The sequence below is a fragment of the Eurypyga helias genome, unplaced genomic scaffold (genome assembly GCF_000690775.1).
Source record: "Eurypyga helias isolate BGI_N326 unplaced genomic scaffold, ASM69077v1 scaffold12061, whole genome shotgun sequence".
Classification (NCBI taxonomy): Eukaryota; Metazoa; Chordata; class Aves; order Eurypygiformes; family Eurypygidae; genus Eurypyga; species Eurypyga helias.
In genome coordinates this window covers 58,655-80,931 of record NW_010231616.1, presented here as the reverse complement: position 1 = coordinate 80,931, position 22,277 = coordinate 58,655, and the positions used below count along the sequence as shown (strand labels likewise).

The window sequence follows — 22,277 nt, the reverse complement described above, 5'->3', positions numbered from 1 at the left end:
TGCAGCTCTCCGGGTGGCACACACACTGGGTCAAGACCTGATTTGTTTCCCTCACTTGTAGGATCACCTCTAGAGGAGAAATCCCTGGAAAACCATGTTTCTGCTTAAATGGTATGGACCCAGGGATTCCAAGACTGGCTTGGTGGGCTCCATCTAGAGCATCTGCCAAGCAGTGACCATGTGGTTGATCTGATGTAGGCAGGATGGCCTGGGAGGGATCCTTTCCTGTAGGGTCCTGGCATTATTCGCTGGAAAATCAGGTGGTATTTGGAGAGCCTGAACTTTGACCAACACTACAGATGTCTCATATCATGTATCATATCATATCATAGCATATCATATCATTGCTCTGCCTCAGACTCCAGCTGCTGCAGCCTGGACAGCTCAGTTTTGGTGTAAGAAAAGTCTATGCATCCCCAGCTGGTGACTTGGTCCTCTGGTCCAGCCATGGGCATTGCTCCAAGTATCTCTTAGACCATGAGGACCCTTCCCAAGACATTTATTTACTGTTGGGGTTGCAACTCCTAGCAGGAAATGCACATTTTTGGGAGCCACTAAGCCTCAGACATGTAGAGCAGTGTCTCGCTACTTTGCCCAGCTCTGATCTTCCCTGCACACTTTCCCCCAGTACGTAACACCAGTTGCAGAGACACACACATGCCACACAGCCTGTTTCTGCTCTCAAGTGAAACACATTTTCTTCAAGCAAAGAAAGGAAGAAGGCTTAGTCGTAAAAAAAAAAAAAAAGGGTAAAAAGGAGAGGGAAGATTTTTTTCTTACAGTCGGTTGTGATTTCGTAGGGGGAGTTGAGACGTGCATCTCCGCAGGGTGAAGTGCTCACGTACAGATGGAACAGGATGTTCTCCCGCAGCCTGTAGCCTCCCTCTTTTAATCGCACGAAGATTGATCGCTCCCAGTCTTCTCGCCGTTTGCTACGATCACAAAAGAGGTTCCAGGTCATTTGTTACATGCCAAATCAGAAACATTTCAGCTCTCTCTCTCTCTCTCTGTTTTTCTCCCTCTGTTTGTTTGTTTTTATTAGCACCTGGCATCATATATTTCGCCTAGTGACAACAAGAGAAAAACAATAAGCTTCTCCAAGTGAAGAAATGTGTGGAAGAGGGTCAAAACTGTCACAGTGCTTTTGGCTAGCTTACCTAGAATATATTCTAGTGATAAAACGTGGATTTTTGAAGGGTAACTCTGCTTTCTCACATGCACGGCTGCATAAACACATTGATTTTAAAGAGGTTCTGGTGCATGGAGGAAGGAAAAGTTCTCTTAGGCTCTTATGTGAACAAATCAGCTCTGCTCATCACAGTGCCTAGGCACATGTTTAAATCCCATTAACATCACTGCACCTGAGATGAGTGTTTATATGCTCCACTGAAAAGGGCCTCTAAGAAGCACCCAGATTTTACTACCCCTGCCAAGCCTCCCTGCTCCCCACGCATTTCTTTTGTTCTCTGTTCAACCAGAGCGTCTAAGCCAGCAGTGTCCTCCTGGTCACTTGGCATTTTTGGAAACCAGAAGCCGTCCTGCAAAGTGAGGACAGAACTTGGGCAGGCTTTTCTCAGCTGAGTTGAAAAAGATACTTATTAAGATGAAGCTTTTCTCTTCGCAGTGTTTCAGCAGCTAGATGGGGACACAGCGCACATATTCCATTAGCCACAGCTGCCCGGGAGGCCAAACCCTCCCAGTCCTGCAGTTTGCAGTGATAGCTCACATTAAGGCTACGCTGCCGTTCCTCAGATGATTTACATTTGAGAAGACATGGGTGATTTCTCTGACAGACAGCTGCCTCTAATACATACATTTGGGTGATAGTTGTGATTATAATTTTGAAGGTGAAAATGTTATTAGTGAAATTATGATGAAAGGCTCCTTTCCCTTTGATGCCTCGGTCCTTCCCTCAAAAACTGAAGGGTCTTTTTGCTTGAATATCTCTGAGCAGAACAGCACGTGCAGGTAATGATTTTCCTAGGAGGCTATTAATAAGCCAGAATCCTACCCACTTAATTCACTATAGAACAGCCCATTAACCAAGGCGATTTCTACTGGATTCTCTGCCTCCCGTTAGTGCAAACAGGGGTGCTTTCTACTCAGCCTCAGAGCAAGTCCTTGGCTTTAATCCAAGCTGCCTCTGCGTGTTTTCTCCTGGTGCAACCTATGTGCTATTGAAGCTGTTTGGCTGTCACTCTTCTATGGTTTGGGTGTTTTGTAATTTTTTGATGCTGGGATGCGTTTGCTGTCAGGAGGAATTTACAGGCACATTAGCTCGCCTGTCAGGGACAGGGAGCCACGCTGGCTGCCGAGCTGGGGCTGCCACATGCAGCTCCTTCATTTTCTGCTGGCTGTGGTGGAATTTCCCAACTGCACTAATTATATTATTGCACTGATATGAGCCTTGGAATTAACAGAATACCTGTAAGCCCTGCTGCTTGGACTTTAGAGCAGTAGCGGTTAGTTTTAAATAATTCACTGTGAAATCAGGTGGGAGGATACAAAGCTGTGCAGTCCTAACGCCTACTATTATCACGTTAAACCTTACCAGAGTAGGGGGCAGCTTGCAGTACTTAGAAACAGTTGCTATGTAGGGTTGGAGCAGTCATTTTTTGGGCCGGGTTTCAGGAGTTCACAGTAATCAACACCCATCCTGTTTTTACTGGTTATTGTTTTTCCCTGATTAACCTAGATCTCTTCCCTTTCCCTGAGTACCAAGAAGGGTCTGCAGCCAGTATGGCTGATGCGTTGGGTGATGGACAGCTGCTATAAAAATAGATGGCAGGGCTGGAGGGCAAGGCAGCTTGACTCTTCCTCCGAGAGGCTGAGATCCTCTACATCACATATGGTCCTGACCTGCCTTTGGGATGTTTTTCTGGGAGCTGAACTCAAACATGAGTTTCATTCCTGCACAGTGGTTGAATAGGTTTAATAATGAAACTCTGAGAGTATTGTTACAAAAGTTTGGGTTGCAAAACCGTCTACTTTGGCTTAGCAGAATGATGCATGGGATACTTGGGGGATTTCAAAGCCCCAGGGGGACCCAGGGACCTTGTAAAAGTGGGCCAAGTGGAGCATGAGATGCACTTCTGCAAAATCACTTCTCCCCCAGCACCGGTACACATCTGCCTTCCCTCTGCGACAGTCGTTTTGAGCTGTGAGGGGGAGAACGAGTTTGCAGTAGCAGCCCCTTGCAATGGCACTTTTCACAGCCACGCACACCTGCACAAAGCAATGACGAGAGAAGCCTGCAGTGAGCACACAACTGTCATTCATTCAGGGGGTTGTCATTTCCACATGCTAGCAGTGCCTAAATGAGCAGAAATTATCCCTAAACCTTTTCCTGTTATGAATTTCTGTGGGAGGGTTAGGATATGAGGCTGATTCAAGAGCAACATTTAAGAACGTGCTCAATTCTAAACTTGTGCTTAAAAAATCATGATTTATCATAACACATGCATATGTTTTGAGCTGACTTCAAGAAGATTTAAGCACATACTTATGGTTTAATGTATGCAAAGTGTTTTGCTGAAACAAGGCCTTACTCTCTAAAAGAGAAGCAGGGGAGCTTCTTTTTAGCATGCAAACATATGTACGGGAAGTTTCCAGTACTGCATTCTAGAGAAACTAACAGCAAGCTTAAAAGGGAAGGAGCTGTGTCCACCAAGAGGCTAATAGGACAAAAGTAAGTAATGGTAGATGTATAACAAGAAGCTGGTTTTCCTGGAAAAAATCCTATAATTGGACTGGATGAAGACAATTCCTCACTTTTTATGTATAAAACAAACAGCAGGTTGCATTGGACTCGCTGGAAGAACTTAACTTCTGGTAAAATCGTCCCTCTGGCGCTTGCAGGGCCACTACAGCAGCAAGACTGCCATGGTGCTGATTTATTTTAAGAATAAGCTATTAGTTTTGGTTTTCTTTAAAAAAGAAGATCTGGATTTTCTTTTCTTCTATATTGGCCAGTCATTATAAATAATGCCACTGAAATAAATGTGAATTTCTTTATTGCAAGAGAATCAGACTATGGTATTTGTGTACTTTTTGATGGTGATTTTTAGAAAAAGCTTCTCAAAAGGTCTTTCTTGTCTTTTTGTACATCAGAAAATTTATGTCTTACTTTTCATCTTCTCGTGAAAGTCCTGAGAACTGGAGGATTATGGTTGTAATAAAAATGAAATCTGGGAGGGCTAAGGGTTTTAATCAGACTGGTTAGAAGCTGTCAGGTTTTAGTTGTGCTTTTAGCTTTTATTTAACTTGAGCTCTAGGCAATGAATTCTTGAAAAAAAGTTTTCTTTTGAAGTTTTTGTCACTCTTGCTTCTTAGAGAGGATAAAGTTCCCATTCTGGAACTCTCCCAAGAAAAGTCAGGGAAGTCACACCTCTAACATTTAGCAATATAAAAAGAATGAAAAGATGTAACTTACATTTTGCTGCAACTTTGGCTTGTGCATGGGATTGTTCTACAGTTCAAATATCTGAAGCAGTCACCATATGCTGTCTTTATAGAAATGAAGAAAAATTTGCCCCAGTACATGGCAATTCATCTCATCCACAATAGATACTTGAATATCTCTGCTGAGTCCCACTCCAGAGATGCCCATCTCTCTCCACTGGTGATCCTTGAGGATCTAGTTCATGCCCAGCTGACTAACTTTCAGACATCTCAAGAGAGGTGTCAAGAAGTAAATTCAGCTGAGCAAGTCCAACTCTTTTGACCATGAATTCTCTATCCTGGTGCTTGCTTTCTTCAGCTTCCTTGTCCCTTCTCTTTGAAGCCTTCACTCAAGTAAGTATGTGCCTTGCCTTCACTGAGGTTAATGGTAGTATTTGTGAATTCTAGAAAAGTGGTTCCTTTTCAAGGACAGCATCATATAGGAAAATCATTATTCAGCTGGAAGTTCCCAAAGTTTGAAATCCAGCTGTGGACATCACTTTGACAGGTAGGCTAGGTGGGAGGAAGATATGTGAAAAATAGGTAATACCCTTGACAGAACAAATCTGCCTGTTTCATGGGGAGGGATGAAAAATTTAAGTTCTTTGAGGCAAGAACTATGCTTTCATTCTTGTTTTTAGATTAAGGAACCATTCTTTTGGTCTCAGTTCATATATGACTTTGTACAACAGGTTCCTGGCCCGGGAGAGGACTTTAATTGGGGCTAGGTTAATGCAAATGCATAATAATGCAGAAGCCACATTTGTGTTTCCTCCAAGGCTGAAGAGCTGTTGTGCAGGAAGTCCCAGTGGAGCTGAGTTAATGTCTGTCCTAAAAATCCTGTCATTTTAGCTATGCGCTAGCACCATGTGATTTCTCTGTCAGTGAAAGTTGTCTATCTTTTTCTAGAGAAAAAGAGGTAAATGTGACTTCAGTGTGCAGAAAATTAATTTTTAATTTCATTTTGAGCAACCCCATTTTCTCACCATATGACAAAGCTCCTGGTGATCGCCTAAAACTGAGTGCAGTAATAAATACTAGAATTGAAGAATATATTCTAACACATTTTGTCTTCCCCATGGACTTTAAGGAAGCAAACGCTGATTTTACAATATCTCCAGCATTGTCTTTCAAAGATACTTAGCCTTGCAATTTTAGTTGAGGTTTTTATCATGTTTGCTGGTCAGGGAAGCAGTGGTGCCTGCTCTTGGCTGAACAGAGTGATTTGAAGTTATTGTGAACAGAGCTTGTGCTACACTGATGATTCTGTTAACAAAAGACTGTTAACATTGATCCAAATAAAATAATAATATGACTGAACATGTTGGGGAGGTGGATCAATACAATAGTTTAAGATACAGTGGTAGCACTTGTTTCCCAAGAGACTGTAGCACAAAGCGAGTACTAGGGCTGCTAGTAATTTGATGTAAACTTGAAAGCAAATCAGATTGAAATAGAGAGAATATTGTTTTTGATAAAATCCTTCAAGGCTCTTGTCCCCCTTTGTTAGCCAAGCTCATCTATTGAATATACTCTCTTGTCTTCAACGCCAGCCTGAAGTGAAAATAACCAATATTCCTATTATCATTGTCTTGGTGCAAGAGTATCACAGTGGCTCACAAGAACATACAGTCCTGCTCAGATTAATCCTTTTTGCTGTGACCTAGTGCAAAACCTTCTGAAGTCAAAGACAGGTTTTGCATTTGAGGTTAATGGCCTTCAGATAAAGTCACATGAAAACTCAAGCAAGAATTGGGGGCATAAGAAAGAAGAAAAAGGTAAGGGGGTTTTGTTTCTTTCCTTGCTTCCTTCATTCTTTGGTTCCTTCCATATAATAAATGCCACCTCAGCTTCACTTCTGCTCAGTTTTCATAGGATAATTCAGGCTGGAAAGGACCTCAGCTCTCTAGCCCAACTTCCTACTCAGAGCAGTTTATGAGGCTGCTCAGGGTTTTATCCACTCAGGTTATCCCAAGGCAGGAGGGAGACTGCACAGTCATGGGGGGGGACCTCTTCCACTGCTTAGCTATTCCCATGGGAACAGTTTGTCCTAATATTCAGAGTGAGCTTCTCTTGTTTCAGTATGTGCCTGTTGTCTGTCATCTTCCCACTGTGCACCTCAGTAGAGATGCCATCTCCATTGTACTGTTGACATATGTTCTGCTGGGTCTGCCATCCCATCTCCAGGATGACCAGGCTCAGCTCCCTCAACACAGACCAAGTGCTCTGGCCCCCGAGACTCCAGATGGCCTCTGCTGACCCTGCTGATGTTTTTCCTGAACGGGGGGACCCAAAACCACAAATGTACGTATGGTCTAATGGGTGCTGAGTAGTGAGGGATGATCACATCCCTTAACTGACTCTTCATGCTGTCCGGGATCCTGTTGAGCCTCTTTGCTGCCAGGCACACTACTATCTCATGTTCAGCTTGCTGTCTGCCTACAAACACTGTCCCTTTTCTCAGAACTGCTCCACAGCCAGTACGGCTCCAGCCTGTGCTGCTGCAGGTTGTTCTTTCCTCCTCAGTGTGGGACTTTCTATCTGACCTTGTTGAGTTTTCTGTCAAAGTTTCTGCTGTCCCAGTTCTCCACCCTGCCTGGATGACAGCCCAGCCCTCAAGCATATCAATTGGTGTGCTGGTTTCAGGCAGGAACGAGCTCCTTTTCTTCACAGTACTGTTGGCTGGCGCAGAGTGGCCAAGGGAGTGCTTCATTCCACCTTACATCAGGCTCAGGGCACATGCGCAGTTTGGAGGTGGGAAATGGCCTGGGGAGGGTGTCGTTATGATTTGGGCTAGCTTGATAGCTGGGTGGTTAGCTCCTTTGTTAGCTCTTGTGGTTGTTAGTGGTGGCTCAGGTTCCTTTGTTAGGGGGTTGGGGACTCATCTGGGTTTTGTCCCAGTCAGGTTTTTTGTCCCCTGGGACTCTGGCTCTGTGGGCTCTTGCACTGGACTCTCATTTCTCTGGGACATGATTTTATGTTGGTTGGCAGGAGATGAGCTATTTTATCATGTGTTCTGTTTTCTATTATTTTAATTACTTATTAGTAGTAGTTTTGTTAATATTAGTATCACTATAATTTTCATTTATATTCAATTATTAAATAGTTCTTATCTCAACTTTATGAACTTCCTTGTCTTTTCTTCTGACTATTCTCCTGCACTGTGGGGGAGAGGAGGTGAGCGAGTGGCTGCATGATACTTTACTACAAGCCCAGGTTGAACCATGACAACTGGTTCTCCCCACTATTTTTTGTCTTATGCAAAGCCTATAACCAAACACTACATCTCCTTCTATAGGTTGTTGATGGACATGATTAGCAAGGTACCAGAATAAACCCCTGCAGTACCCCAATTATTACCAGTTTCCAGGCAGTGCATGACCCATTAACCATTTAAATGGTAACCAGGTGAGTTTGGCTGAAGACAGGAACAATAATTCCTCTGTAATGATTTTACACGTTGTAACATTTTAAAACATCATAAAGAAGGAGTGAGTGATAGCATCTTGCACTTTGGCACAAAGTTTACTGTACTGTTAATACTCATTGGTTCTCTAGTGAGTCAATGAAGGCATTAATGATCAGTAAATCACTTCCTTGAGGTATTTCAGCAGCAGCAAGGAAGACAGGAAAATGGCTGCAGTGAGCAAAATGACCCCCTTCCAGTCTCTGGCCAGTGAATGATGCTAATAAGCCTGCATGTAAAGATTTGTACAAAATCATCAGGCTTCATAAAACCCAACTTTATGAGTCATATCTAATAGCTACTGAAAGAAAATCAGCTCAAGTAAAGGAGCTCATGACCCAACACTCTAGACTATCTAATTCTCTCTCTTTTTTTTTTTTTTCTGTGCAGTGTACTGTCCTTCATCAGCTAAAGACTTGGAAACAACAACATAAAGAAACAAATAGTTCAAATGTCTGGAGGATGGATCGGTTCCACTGAAGGCAGTGTAACATTCCCCAAGCATCAACAGAATTTAGTTACCTTAAGTGTAGCTCCAGCTGCGAGTAGAGGAAGTGAACAAATGCCCTTCTTGCCACAATCTCTGCATGGCAGTCGTTGACCGCAAGCCCTTGGTCATTGATGTATTCCCCACTTATACATTTGGTACCCGATGACAGCACAATAACCTGAGCTTGCCTGATGTCCAAACCTGTAGGAAGAAAAACAAAAGGCTTGTGAAATTGCTGGGGGTGAGTATGATGTCACGATTGTTAAAGTTCTCACAGCCCACGCTTTGATGTGGCAGCCCAGACAGCCCTAATGGGATGCTTGTAAAGGTGATGATATGGCCTTTGGAATATGCAGGAATCTCACGTCTTTGTGTTATTAGAATAATAAGGGCTCTATTTCAGTTTTGATGCTAATTCCAAGATAAAATCTTGCCACAAAGTTTACTTGTTAAATCAATAAATACATCATAGGAGAGCATATGCTGTAGGGAGGTAATAAAGTTCTCCTGCAGTGCTGATAAATGGCCAGGTTTTTATGAGCTGTTGAAGACATTTTCTGGTGGGAACACACACTCCCTGTAATGTTAGGTTTCATTGCTGTTGCACTATAAGTACTAAATAAAATGCAAGTAATACTTCTGGACCTGCTCTTAAAATCTCAGAGAAAAAACAGTACTGGCTTTCAGCTCAGTTTTCCTTTCTCCAAGAGCAGCTACCTCAGTGCCTTTTCCACTCTGGTCTCAGGGGTGGAGCATTCATCACTGAGTCCAGTTTTGCTCCTCCACTGCCTCTCCAGATAATGGTGATAACAGTGGAAAGACCTGCCTTTCTTGGTCCAGAGAGAGACTTTCTAGGATTAAATCCTGATTTCTTTGGAGTCAGTGGCAAAATGATTATAGACTTCAACAGGACCTGGGATTTGCTCTAAAATCTGTCTCATTGAGGAAATGGTCTCAAGTTGTGCCAGGGGAGGATTGGATATTAGGAAACATTCTTCATGGAAAATGTTGTCAAGCACTGGAACAGGCTGCTCAGGGAAGTAGTGGAGTCACCATCCTGAGGTATTTAAGAGCCACGCTGATTTTGTGCTTAAGGACATGGTTTAGGGTAGACTTGGCAGTGCTAGATTGACGGTTGGACTCAATGATCTTAAAGGTCTTTTCCAACCAGAACACTACTATGATTCTATGATTCATTCAGCCCTGTGGACAATTTCAAAGTAGAGTTAAGAACGAACTGAACCCAGACTGAAATAATCTATTGAAGAGCACATTTCAGGATGCATTACTCTAAATACCAAAGAACAAAGGAGCAGCCCTTGGGAAAAAGGACTTTTCTGGCTGATGGGTGTTTCTTCGAGATGTGACAAAGTAGCCAAATAGTGTTGGACTGTGTTTGACAGCTGTACACAGTGGCTGTGTGTAGGCAAAGATATGTACAGTATAGCAAGTCAGACTGCTGGGGTTGGTGTGGTTGTACCCATGTAGTGTCAGCTGAGATGCCCACTGTTGTCCTGCCTAACCTCTTGCTGCTGCACCAGGGAGGTGGGGCTGTCCAGGAGGTTCTGCACCCTCCCCATGCATTTCACGTGGAGATCCATAAATTAAGTCAGTGGCAATGGATGCCCATGTTTAAGCAACTGAATCAAGCCCTCAAAGTCTGATGAGTCAGTGATGAAGAGAGGCCTGAGGCTGCACGTACCCATAGAGGAACGGAAACAATCTCACCATGGGCGATGGTGATGGCGATGGTGATGGCAATGGTGATGCTGTTTCTATGATGTTACTTCAGCTGTATAAAAGCTTCAGGAATTATTTTATTGACTCAGCTTTTTTTTTTTTCTTATGATGAAGCCTATTGTTGGCAGAAAAACCAAAATATTGCAGAGATATTTTGGGTTGGAAGCACTATGGCTGAGGCCATGTTCTCTCATAAGATTCTTTGGTGTGCCATGAGAAAACAGCTGAATGGAGAAGGAAACGATATCTTAAACATAAAGGGCTGATGCTGCCAATGACATCCCAGTTAGTAAGTAGGGCCTATAATACTTCATAACCCCCACACAGACTGGGACTAGTGGTGGGTGACATGCTATAGCACTGTTGCCATGCTTAATGTATAATATATATAATAGCAAATAATACCAAAAGTATTTCATGTTTATACCAGTATGGTAGCTACAATAGTAGCCCAAAAGGTTTAGTAGTACTGTGGCACTGTAGCACTGTGACATTTGTAGGAGAGGCATGAGTATTATGAAAAATGTAGTTAATCACACCTGACCCCTGGTTGTGACAGTCTCATACAGAAGTTGTTACATGTATTAGTGACAAAGTACACATCACTGTATGCCTGTGAGGAAACTTTAATCTCTATTCGTTACTATAAATGTGGCCCTAAAAAAGTGCTTGGCAGTATTTATATATATGTAAAAATAAAGAGAGCTGGCAATCTCAAAAACCTGAGAAGCAAAGATGGGAGCACCTGGGAGAATGCAATGGAGAAATGCAATTACAAAGTTTTTGTGTTTATTTCAGTTATATTACTAGATAAAATGTTGAGGTGGACAAACCGCTCCTTCCCTACAAAGTAAGTTGTTTATACTCTGTACATTAGAATTGCTTTGACATCACTTGGCTTTAGGGTCACTGCTTTCATGAGAAAATGAATGAAAGTCTTAGATTAGACACATGTCCATCTAATTAACGGTGTCTTTCACATGGACCAACACCAAACATTTATGAGGCCGTGCTGGCAACCAGAGGTGCCCGAGTCCCACTCAGCATCTCAGAAAGTTGTATATACTGAGCAGTTTATAGTATTCTACTTGGTTGGAAGGTCCATGATAAGAATCATCCAGTTTTTTGGTTGTATTTTGTCTATTAACCAATATAGGCAGAGTCATATTTTACTCAGCACAGCAGAATTACACTAGGATACAATTCCCTTGTTCAGAAACCCATGAGCCTCTCTGCCTGCCGTTGAAGATCTCTGTCAATACTCCTTCTCAGGGCTGTGAGACCAACTGCTTCCTTCTCCTTACATTAGCATTCCCCTAATATGTCTCCTCATCTCCCCCATCACCTTGCAGTCAAAGCACCAGGCTCTGTAAATACAGAACAAACTGTCTGGGGAAGCTGTCCTGCTCTCCTGCAGACCAGGAGCTATATCTTACTCACCCCTCCCAATCAGTCCAGTGCACTGTGTGATGTCTTTTATTATTTCAAACATTTTATCCATAAATAAGCTTAACTCTTTCTCTCTTCCAGTATGAGTGTCAGATGATGAACACACTCAGGATTTTCTGTGAAGTCTGGATTTATTCACAAATGAAAAAGAAATGCACCCAACACCTATTGATGCGGCAAGAATATGAATCCCTCCGATGCTGTGTGCTATCACAACATCCACCCGCACAGTAATAGCAAGTGTGCTTGGGGTGTTCATTTTTGGGTGAATTAACTCCATATGTCGGCTTTCAGTGACATGAAGCCCCAGTAGGTAGTCACGTGTGGACACAGCCTGGGGTGTCTGCCAGTCCTGGCAAGGTGCACAAGTTTGCAGAACATCACTTAGATGTTGCCTAGGGCTGGAGGCAATGGTTTCCAAGAATTTGCAAATTCAGTCTGAGTGTTAAACATTAGAAAATCTCCATGTATTTTCCATTTGCAATGACAGAAGAATAATCCATGTTCCTCCATGCTCAGAAATACCCAAGAGTTTTCTCTCACTACTGCGGCACTCAGAAACACAGGTGTACATGACTTATGCATTAGCTCTGAGACATTTACACCTCACTGGGGAGCCAAATGGGGAAAGGGATCTGTGACCAATGTAGCACCGTTCAGTGCTGCATGTGAGGGCACCCAGCATGATGAGAAATACTTCCAACAACCTGACAGTTGCCTGATGTGTTTAGGAGCATATATACTGGCAGATTGTCCTCTTGAACGCCTTGTTTTGTACATACATAAGAGTTGGAGTTTTATCCCCTGTAAAATGCTTGATATTATTTCCAGTGAACATAGGAGGAATTTATCTCTGAGAATAAGACACGTGATACCTAGATGATGAAGGCAAATTGTAACATTGACTGATCACATTGGCATTTTAGGCAGCATTTCCAACTCTTGTGCCTAGATGCTTGCTGCAGTGATTCAGAATTAATAGGCACTTCTGTGCATTTGTCTATTTTGCATAAAACCCAGTCATTACTAACTCTTCTTGTTATTAATGTTTACTTCCTATTTTATTTTGCCTGCAGAATGCTTCAAATTTCTCAAGTGATTTCTATTTACGAATATCAAGCTTCTTCCCAAACATAGATTAATTTAACCTCAGACATGTGGCAGATCTAGACCCAGCAAACCATCAAGTTGTGCCTAGGAAAGTGTTGGGTGTGGCAAAGTGCTAAACTAGCCCTTACCTGGCACCTCCAGCCATATGTCACCTTCCCTGCTTAGGGGTGTACAGCAGGGTATGATCCTAGCTGGGGGTTGCTCCTGGCAAGACCCATGTTCTTACCAAGGGGAGCCAATCTCAGATGAAAGACCCAGGGATCTAACTGCGTTCAGGTCATTAGACAAACAAGAAGAAATGGGCTACATTATTATGACCTTAACTCCTGACCCACTGATTGTCAGAGTTCATGAGGCATTTCTTTCCCTCTATGCCTTCTGTGAAGTAATGTTTGAGGAGACATTAGGTTAAAAGTAACTAGAGAACAATTTATAACAAGCACCTGCATTAGGTTTCTATTATTTGCCTAAAGACTCCTAATAGTTTTCAATTTGAAAAGGAAATGGAGCAGGGGAAAGGAAATTGGGGAGCTGTTTCAGCATGCTAGCTGGGTCCTGTCTAACACCAACTTGACGGGAACAGCCGGGAGAGCGGGAAGGGAATTTGATGCATTTTATTTTTAAAAAATCCGCCGATTAATTAGTCGCATTATAGAAAAAAATGTATCTATAAAAGACACACTGTCTTTTCTCACAGATTCGGTCTAATGATGGCTAACGTTCATTTTTGTGTGTCAGTGATTGTCTAGACTTTCACGTCAGAGCTGAGACGTTGAAAAGAAAGTGGGTTTTATTATAAACCAGTTTCAGTTTGCTGACACCAGCGGTGGGATTCATTTAATCTGTTCTGGATAACCAGAGTTTAGGTGTCTGTATCTGAGCTAATTGCTGTAGACCCTCTTTATAGCTGACGGAGGGAACTTTGCTGAGAGCTGATTCATCTGGCCTATGTTAGATATTTGCTTTTGGGTAGTTTGAATTACACCGCAATATTGCCAGCTTCTCTTCATGAACTCTGAAGACCTGTAGCCAGCCAGCAGAAGTTCAGTTTTCTGCATTTTAGACAGCTGCTTGTGGGAAGACTTCTCTTACTGTAAATAACCAAATACAATGTGCAAATCAAAACTCCCCAAATCATAAGATGGCAAGCAAGGCAAAACTAATGCCTTTTTTTGTTTTTTTCCTTCCTTGTTGCTTAAACTTCCTGTGGTAATTTTTTCAGTTTTTTTCCCCCATAGCAATTAAGGATAATTTTATTAATGTTAATATATTCATGGATGATCATATTGCCTTGAGCTGGGCTATTACACACATAATGCAAACAATACTATCTTCCCTACATGATCTCCCAAAAATCAGTCCTGCAGCCACAAATCTTGCAATAGAAATAATTCAGAAAGATGTTGACAGAAGAGACAATAAGCAAGAAAATATATGAAGGTTTGCTCAGCAAATAAGTTGGATATGGAGAACTGAGTGACATCTTATGGACTACAGTTATGAGCTGTGCTTTAAGTCAGCCATGGCCATAAACGCAAACTGTCTACACCCATCTGCTTCGAGAGACAGCTCTACCAATAAAACCAGAGAGTTTTGGCTAGTCTAATCAATGTTTCTACTGACTTTAAATAGAGTTACACTCACTTCTAGTGTGCTATGATCATTAAGACCTTCCATAATTCAGGATTTGTAGCCCTGCATATTTATGTGTTGGAAAAGGAAAATCAAAATCACTAGGTAATTGCAAAAGGTGTTGACTGTTACTTGCAATCAGAAAACTGCATTTGCTGACACGAAACCTGAATCACACCAGCTGTATATCAGAGAACTTCTGTGAAATTCAGTGAGCTTAATTCACATTGAACAGGCTGGTGTTTGCAACTGCTAATGCCAGCATACAACTGGGATCACACTTTGGCTTCTCAGCAGTTGGCGCAACACCTAGAGAAACACCAGTCAGTATGCAGGCATCTATTTCGCTGCATGTTTTAAACCCTGCTAGCGGTAATGAAATCTATCTTCTTTTTCAACATGACACCACCAAGACAACTCGCTGCTTGGAATATATTAATTTTAAATTAGAAAAAAATAATCAGAAGAATCAGATTTGATTAATTAAAAAAACCCCACCTTTTTTAGTGGGTTGGTGACAACTGACACAAAATCCTATGCAGTAAAAAGGAAAGCCAGAAATAATGATAGTGTAACATCAGCTCTTGTGAATAATTCATGGGGTACAATTTCATGTTATTTTAAATGGTGCTGCTTCTCTCTCTGATAAGCAATAATTTTATGCTCTTTTTTTCCTTTTTTAACAAATCAGTCAAAAGGATTGTCTATTGTTATCTGCAAAAAAGTGTATTTGGAATAATTTTCAAGGCAGCTTAATAGAGCTCTGATCACAGAGGAAGTGTGTTGTTTTTTTTTTTTTTAATACCCTCTACTTGTAGCTGAATAAGTTCAGGTTTCCATTTCAGGTTTGTTTAGGGAAGGAAAATTTTTTTATGCTACATAAGACTGACAAGTCCCGTATTATTTTCTGTTATCTTCTTCCCTGGCAGCTCTACCACATCCTTAGAATGTCTTTAATTTTGTAATAAGAGATATTCAAGACATGAAAGGGCAGTGATGTTGGATAAGCTACTTGTGGGGGCATGCCATGGGCACAGTCCTGTGGCCGACTGCCCCAGGGCACGACCCTGAGGCAGTGCAGAGCCCTGCGCTTACCACCCTGGGTATCAGCGATGTCCCGTGCAAAATACTTCCACAAAAGAGATGAAGAGCTCTTCTCCCCATCTCCTACCTGAAAAACAGCAAGAAAAGGACAGTTTTCTCTGAAAAGGAGTTGAAACCATTGTTCCTGTTTGTTCTGAACGCTTGCAGGGGTGTAGGTCTATGGCTGGAAGCGAGGGATGTCAGGATGATCCAGGTCTGTCAGCCTGGGCTCTCTCCATTTGCCCCATAACTTGGTGATACATCCACAACCCCCTGTTTTCTGAGGTTTCAAGAGAACTGAAATCAAGATGCATGTGCAAGGAGGGAGCTGAGGATTGAGAGACCAGGGCTGTGGAATGGCATACTCTGCCCTTCAGTTTCAATGTAGAATATGCACTCCTGACATGGGGAGCAATGCGGTCCCCAGCTCTGCATGGAGAACAAAACCCCACTTGTGACTCCAAGAAATGGAATATGTAGCCATAAGGGAAGAATTGTGTACAGCAGGCATGATTAACAGTATGCTTATAGCTATTAACCATGTGCATTTATCTGCCAGCCATAAAGACCCTGACACAGCTCATTTTTTTCTCTCCACTTTCTGCCATAACAGCAGTGGTGATTGTCATAAATTTAGTGGCAGATGGGAGCCCAGGACTTCAGTGAGCACCTTGGCTGTATCCCACAGCTTGCAACTGGGTGTCCCGAGGAGCAGCCCTGAGGTGGATGGCAGCAGCTGATGTGAAGAAGTGACTGACCAAAAAACTCAGAAGCAGCATATTAAGGGTTTATGAAATGTAATAGCAGAAGTCTGAACAAAAGGCAAATACATACCTAGCAAATATTAGGAATAAAGAAGTTTCTAGCAGTGAGGTTAAAGATATTTAGACATATAAATGGAACATAGGCATTGATATACTGGGGTTGTGCAGAGATTTCTTTTCTTGACGTCAAACTGTGGGTTATGTGAAAATGAATATATTGTATTTCTGAGGAAGCCTCCAAGAGCCTTGTATTTTCTTTCTTTATTAATGTGTTGGGTAATCCTGCCTCTGACCGTGTTGCCTAGGGAAGGCTGTTCTCTGTAGCGCTCGTCAGTGAACGAGCAGGGGCAGAGGTGCAGTGCTCTCTACCCTGATCTCTGATCCCTCTGTGCAGGGTATTGTCTAAGAGCGGCTGTGGCTCTCCTTTCAGAGTCAGGTACAGTAAACTTCCCCTAACACCATGGAGTGTTTCTTTTCGAACAAATTCCTCTGGAAGAAAAATCCCTTTCTAACACAAGCCAGTTTTGAACTGTTCGCTCAGATTGTCGGATGCCTGAAAAAGGACTCTTGCACTAATCCATTTTGCAAGACATTTCTATGCAGGTTTTTCCAGTAGGTGTCATTCACCAGGAAGATTTTCTAGCCCAGAAGAGAACGGAGAGGAGGTTGCCAAAATGGAGGTGAATCAGAAAACAGGCGAGAAACTGCTCAGGGCTGCAGAGAGTGACCCAGCAAGACAGAGTACAAAAATTAAAGATGCAAACTTTTGTTAAACAACACCTATGAAAGTGGCACAAGTGCCACCAAGTATCTGAAAAGTGTAAACCCCAAGGAGAGAGATGGGTACTAAATGGACAATTTAGGGCAGTAGAACTGAGAACCTGGGATGAAATCACAGAAAATAAATGTCAGGCTGAATAACTGGTGAGAATTATTAACAATTAGATCCATTAGACTAGAATGGTCTCCCAAGACAGTGTTGAAAGCCCCATTGCTAATTGATTCATTTAAATCTAGAGCATGAAAAACACTCGGGAATGCACCACGGGGAACAATCTTGCACTTGCAGGGAAATGGACTGGATGACTTAGTGGTCTTTCCCGGTTCTAATTTCTATGGTCCATTTCTCTCCTTCCCTTAGTGGACCGAAAGGATGAAATCCCATCAGGTTTGTTTCTGAGGAGTGTGGAAGAAGACAGTGCTGTGCTTGCAAGCACCAGTGCCCTTTACCTTGCCTTGCCTTCCCTTCCCATCCCCAGTGTAGGCTTTGGAAATCTGGGGAGGGAGAGAGACAATCAGTCCAGGCCCTGCATGCTTCATCCCCATACCAAATCCACAAGAATAAGAGGACAGAGTTAGGTCAGCCAATGACAGTAGTGATGAGTTGTGTGGTGTGCTGGTGGGGGTGGTCACCTCCAAAAGGGAAGCCCTGGTTCACTTGCTCCCAGCTGGTACATGCATTTAATGTAATGTTTGTTTAGTGTAAAATACATAATCAGGCCTGGACAGATGACCTTGAACCTGTTTTTCCCCACCTTGTGCAAGTACAGAAGCTACAGGGCTGTGCCCCATCTACTATTTTCCAGTTCTAAGTAATGTATCTTGAACTGTTTTCTGTTCCTTAGCAATGATTTAACAGAAGAGGTGAAGAAACATCCAGCATTGCTCTTGTAGGGGGAGTGCTTGCAGTGACACACCTAAGCCCATATTTTAAAAGAAGTGATGAACCTGGTGGAGCCAGGTTTTAATGGCAAAAGCTCAGCCATCCTTTGAGTGGGAATTTGGAAATCTCCTAGTCTGCCCATTATAGGTCCACATTACAAAATCATAGAATCATAGAATGGTCTGGGTTGGAAGGGACCTTAAAGACCATCTAGTTCCAACCCCCCTGCCATGGGCAGGGACACCCTCCACTAGACCAGGTTGCTCAAAGCCTCATCCAGCCTGGCCTTGAACACTTCCAGGGATGGGGCATCCACAGCTTCTCTGGGCAACCTGTTCCAGTGCCTCACCACCCTCTCCAGGAAGAACTTCTTCCTGATATCTAATCTAAATCTACTCACTTTCAATTTAAACCTGTTCCCCCTTGTCCTGTCACTACAGGCCCGTGTAAAAAGTCCCCCCGCAGCTTCCTTGTAGGCCCCTTCAGGTACTGGAAGGTGCTACAAGGGCTCCCAGAGCCTTCTCTTCTCCAGGCTCAACAAGGCCAACTCTCTCAACCTTTCTTCACAGGAGAGGTGCTCCAGCCCTCTGATCATCTTAGTGGCCTCCTCTGGACTTGCTCCAACAGGTCCATGTCCTTGTTAGACAGGATAGGGGAAACTGCAGGTATTAGTCAGAGAAAGAAGTGGATGAGAAGTGCTCCAACTACCCATCTGTTTGCAAAGGGATGCCAGTGCTTTCTATGGACACAGTCCACAGGGAGGTATCAGAAGATCCTGAGTTCACTGTTTTATGAAAGATGAGTCACTAGCTATAAAACCCTTACCCTAAACTGAGACCCTAGCTGGACCCCAGGAACTGTGGAAAAGAGGTGATCTTATGGACTTTAAAATTATTTAGAGAATCTGATCATTGGTTTAAGGTTTGTAACCAGATGAAAACATATTTCTGAGAAAGAGTGCATTATATGGTTTCTAACTACATAACTACTTGCCTATTTGAAAATACTTTGAGAAAACCTGTTATCTGATGGTGATGGGCACATGTAAGATGTGGATAATGTTTCCAAGAATGCCAAATGACTTTCTGCCACATCCATAAGATCATCAGGCAACAGAAGGTGAAGAGACCTCATGAGATTTTCAGAAACACGTCAGCAGTTTGGGCACCCAATTTCCGTCTTGGGAATCTAAGCCTCATTGAAACCCTGAGTCTCACTGGGATGAGACTTTTAGCATCCAACTATGCAAATGGGACCTGAGAGTCTAAATTGTTCCTGTGAGTCTCTTCTTGAAGGGAACTGCCCTGGGCACTAATCTGTAAATTATTCACAGTTCCTCGAACTGGTTTGGCTACTTGAATCCCACCTGGGATGGAGCAGAGTGATACTCTTCATATGACCTGATTTTTCTACTGTATTTTACTATTTTACAACTTTCTGATTTATGTTAAGGATCAGAAATCTATTGGCAATCAATATTTCAGATTGTACTTAGATGTCAGGCTTTATGACTCTTAATATGTGTGTAAAGATCCATGGAGATGTATTGTCAACTTTACTTTTTTCTGTTATTCCACTTAGCAATTATTAAGATCTGTTCCATGAGATATGAATGATAATTTCCCATCTTTTATCACAGCATGAAATTGCTATTTAGGACTCTTTTGTCCAGTTCATCTTTATTTCATGCAAGATAACTGAGAAGACCTCCTCGTTTGCTTTTAACATCAAAATGATTGTCAGCCTAGAAAAAAAAAAGGTAGAAGAAGAGAGAAAATTGAAGTGAGAAATCAACTCATAACCTTTTTCTATGAATGCCACGCTCCTGTGAAAAGGACTGAACTTTCTTAATGCTTCATTTTTAACAGAAAGTGTGACAAAAAGTTCCTATCAGTATTTAAACTGCTAAGATTTGTCAAACACAAATGGGAAAATAGTGTTTAAATAGCAGCCTCATTTTGTCCATAATGATTATGGGAGGACTTTTTTTCAAAAAGGACCTCAGCAATAATAGATCATCTCCGTACTGAGTGACAGGAATTCTTTATGTGTTCAGTGATGTCAGGTAGAGCACAGATGTATGCCTGTATCTGTCTGTTCAGGGCTGGCAAAGGCAAACTCTGTCCGTGGTGTAAATAAACAGTGCAAATGCCACCTGCCCCTCTGATCACAGAATATGGTGTGTGGCTCACACCTCCACCTCCCACCCCGCGCTGCCCTGGGCTTCCTATCTCCCAGCTCTGAGGGACAGGCAGCACTGTCCACGCTCTCTCCTCAATGACCCACACACCGGTAAATCCGGCTGCCCTGCCTGGTCACCCATGGTGAGATCATGCTTTTTGCTGAGCACTCCAAGAGCTGCTTCTTGCCAGCAGTTCCTTGGTCTCCTGTCATCCAACAACCTGTGACCCCACGGCCAGGGGTGCAGATACATGACAGTGATGCTGTTTCGCATTTGTTGCCCGCTTAGAAAATATTAGCTTGCTTGCCCTTGTTTTTTTCCAACTGTATCAACTGGCATATTATGATGATGATGATGATGATGCCTGCCAACTTCTCAATACAAATGTACAGCAACCAGTGGGTGAAAATACGATGTCCCAGTTGCACCTGAGAGACAGTCACATAGGAAGGGCAGGAGCTGGTAGGTTACCTTAATCTGTGACAGCAAGAAACACTGTGACCAGCTATTGTTGTTGCACACCCTGAAATGAAATGTTGGTTGATCCTGGACGACAGACACCCACCCAGCTACTGCCCACTCCCCTCTCCTGTAGGACTAGGAGGACTTGTGGATTAGGATAATGAGATAGTTCATGGTTTCTAGGCAAGACAAATGCCATAAATCCAAAAGTCTCCCCCTTCTCCTTCTTTCTCAAGCTTTAACTACTGAGCAGAATGTCATACGGTTTGGAATATCCCCTTCATCAGCTGGGGACAGCTGCCATGGCTATGTTCTCTCCGAGCCTCTTGCCCAACCCCAACCTGCTTACTGGAGATGGGGAAGGGAGAGAGGAAGTCTTGACTCTTTGCAAGCACTGTCCAGCAATAGTGAAAACATTGGTGTTGTCAACCATGTTTTAGCCACAAATGCAAAACACTATGAGGAAAGTTAACTCCATCCATCACATGCCTGGATATGTGTGTTCTGAGGTGATGTTTTGTGCTTGACATGATGTTCTCCGGACTGCCTTTTCCATGGGTGAACAGATGCTCTTAATTTACTATATGCGAACCCATCATATCTTCAGAGAAGTCAGGAGAACTACTTTGGATAGTCAGTATGCAATAAAAGTTAGGTCCCCCTATTAATGTTAATACTATGTTACAATAGCAGGTATACTTATTGTGCTACTTGCAGATATTCTATAGGAATATGGCTTGCTTTACATGGAGGATTTGAATGCAATGTCTTACTTGTTAAACAATTTTTCCTAGTCAACCAAACAATTTTTAATAGAACAATCTTCTTTGAATGTGTTTCAACAAAATTAGAACGTTTTAGAGGGCTGGCAGATTTCAAATACATTTTAACTGGAGAACTGTTAAACATTTTACTTCAACATTTGCGCGTTTTGAAATGTTTAGTTCAGGATCCGTTATATTAATGTTTGAATTATTATTATATTCAATTATTATATTACATCAGATAACATCACATCAGCTGGTATCCAGTGTGATAATTCGCTCCTACCTAGGAACATTTTTCAAGGTTATCTTGATATCTACTAATCAAATGTTTTGAAAACTTACTTTCACAAAAATACACCAAGATTTTAACTTTTCATCACAATTCAGAGCAAAGCACATCTAAATATATTGGACTTACTGCTTTTCTGACTATCAATTTATTACTGCGGAACATTCACAGTCAGTCAATAACATAAATTTCTACATGTTTTTCTTTCTGCTACTTTGGAATTTGCCTTGGGTGCTACAGCATAAGTCAATTACAGTGTCCAAATGTAAGTCTCTTTGGTTTCCCTGGGAAACTGAAATGGCAGAAAAAATGTCAGAGTTCAGGAAAAGAAAACCAATCTAGCACAATTCTGTTTCGTCTCCAGAGATTTTTTATTATCTTAACAGCAGTTATCACAGAATCACATTGTGCTTTTCACCAGCTTTGTCTGAAAACTGTACAAGCACAGATAAATCTGTTTCTAGTTGGGATGACATTAAATTTAAATGAAGGTAAAACCTAATTTTTGTCTGTTATAGTTCTGTACAGTAGTAAGTGCAGCAAGACATTACCAGATTTGTTTTTCTTGATGTCATTAGTAAATTGCTTGCAGAGGTCTAAGTGCTTTCTGCCAAATTCTATGTTAAAAACACAGGAAATTGGTATTTGAGTGTTTGATATGGGAAATGTGTCTGTGCCATCTTTGAACAGAGTGTGTCAAGATCCTTGCTAACTCTGGGAATGACGTTGGGGAACAGACC

General features: G+C 42.3%; 1 protein-coding gene across 1 annotated transcript in view; it reads right to left on the bottom strand.

Moving 5' to 3' along the window:
* ADARB2 (adenosine deaminase, RNA-specific, B2 (non-functional)) overlaps window positions 1-22,277 on the bottom strand; it is a 106,631-nt gene that overhangs the window by 34,522 nt on the left and 49,832 nt on the right. Inside the window, exons 4-5 of the mRNA XM_010161145.1 lie at window positions 8,429-8,597; window positions 781-932 (exon numbers count right to left, since the gene is read on the bottom strand). Of these exons, the coding sequence (XP_010159447.1) occupies window positions 781-932; window positions 8,429-8,597 (321 nt within the window). The remainder of the gene's footprint in view (window positions 1-780; window positions 933-8,428; window positions 8,598-22,277) is intronic.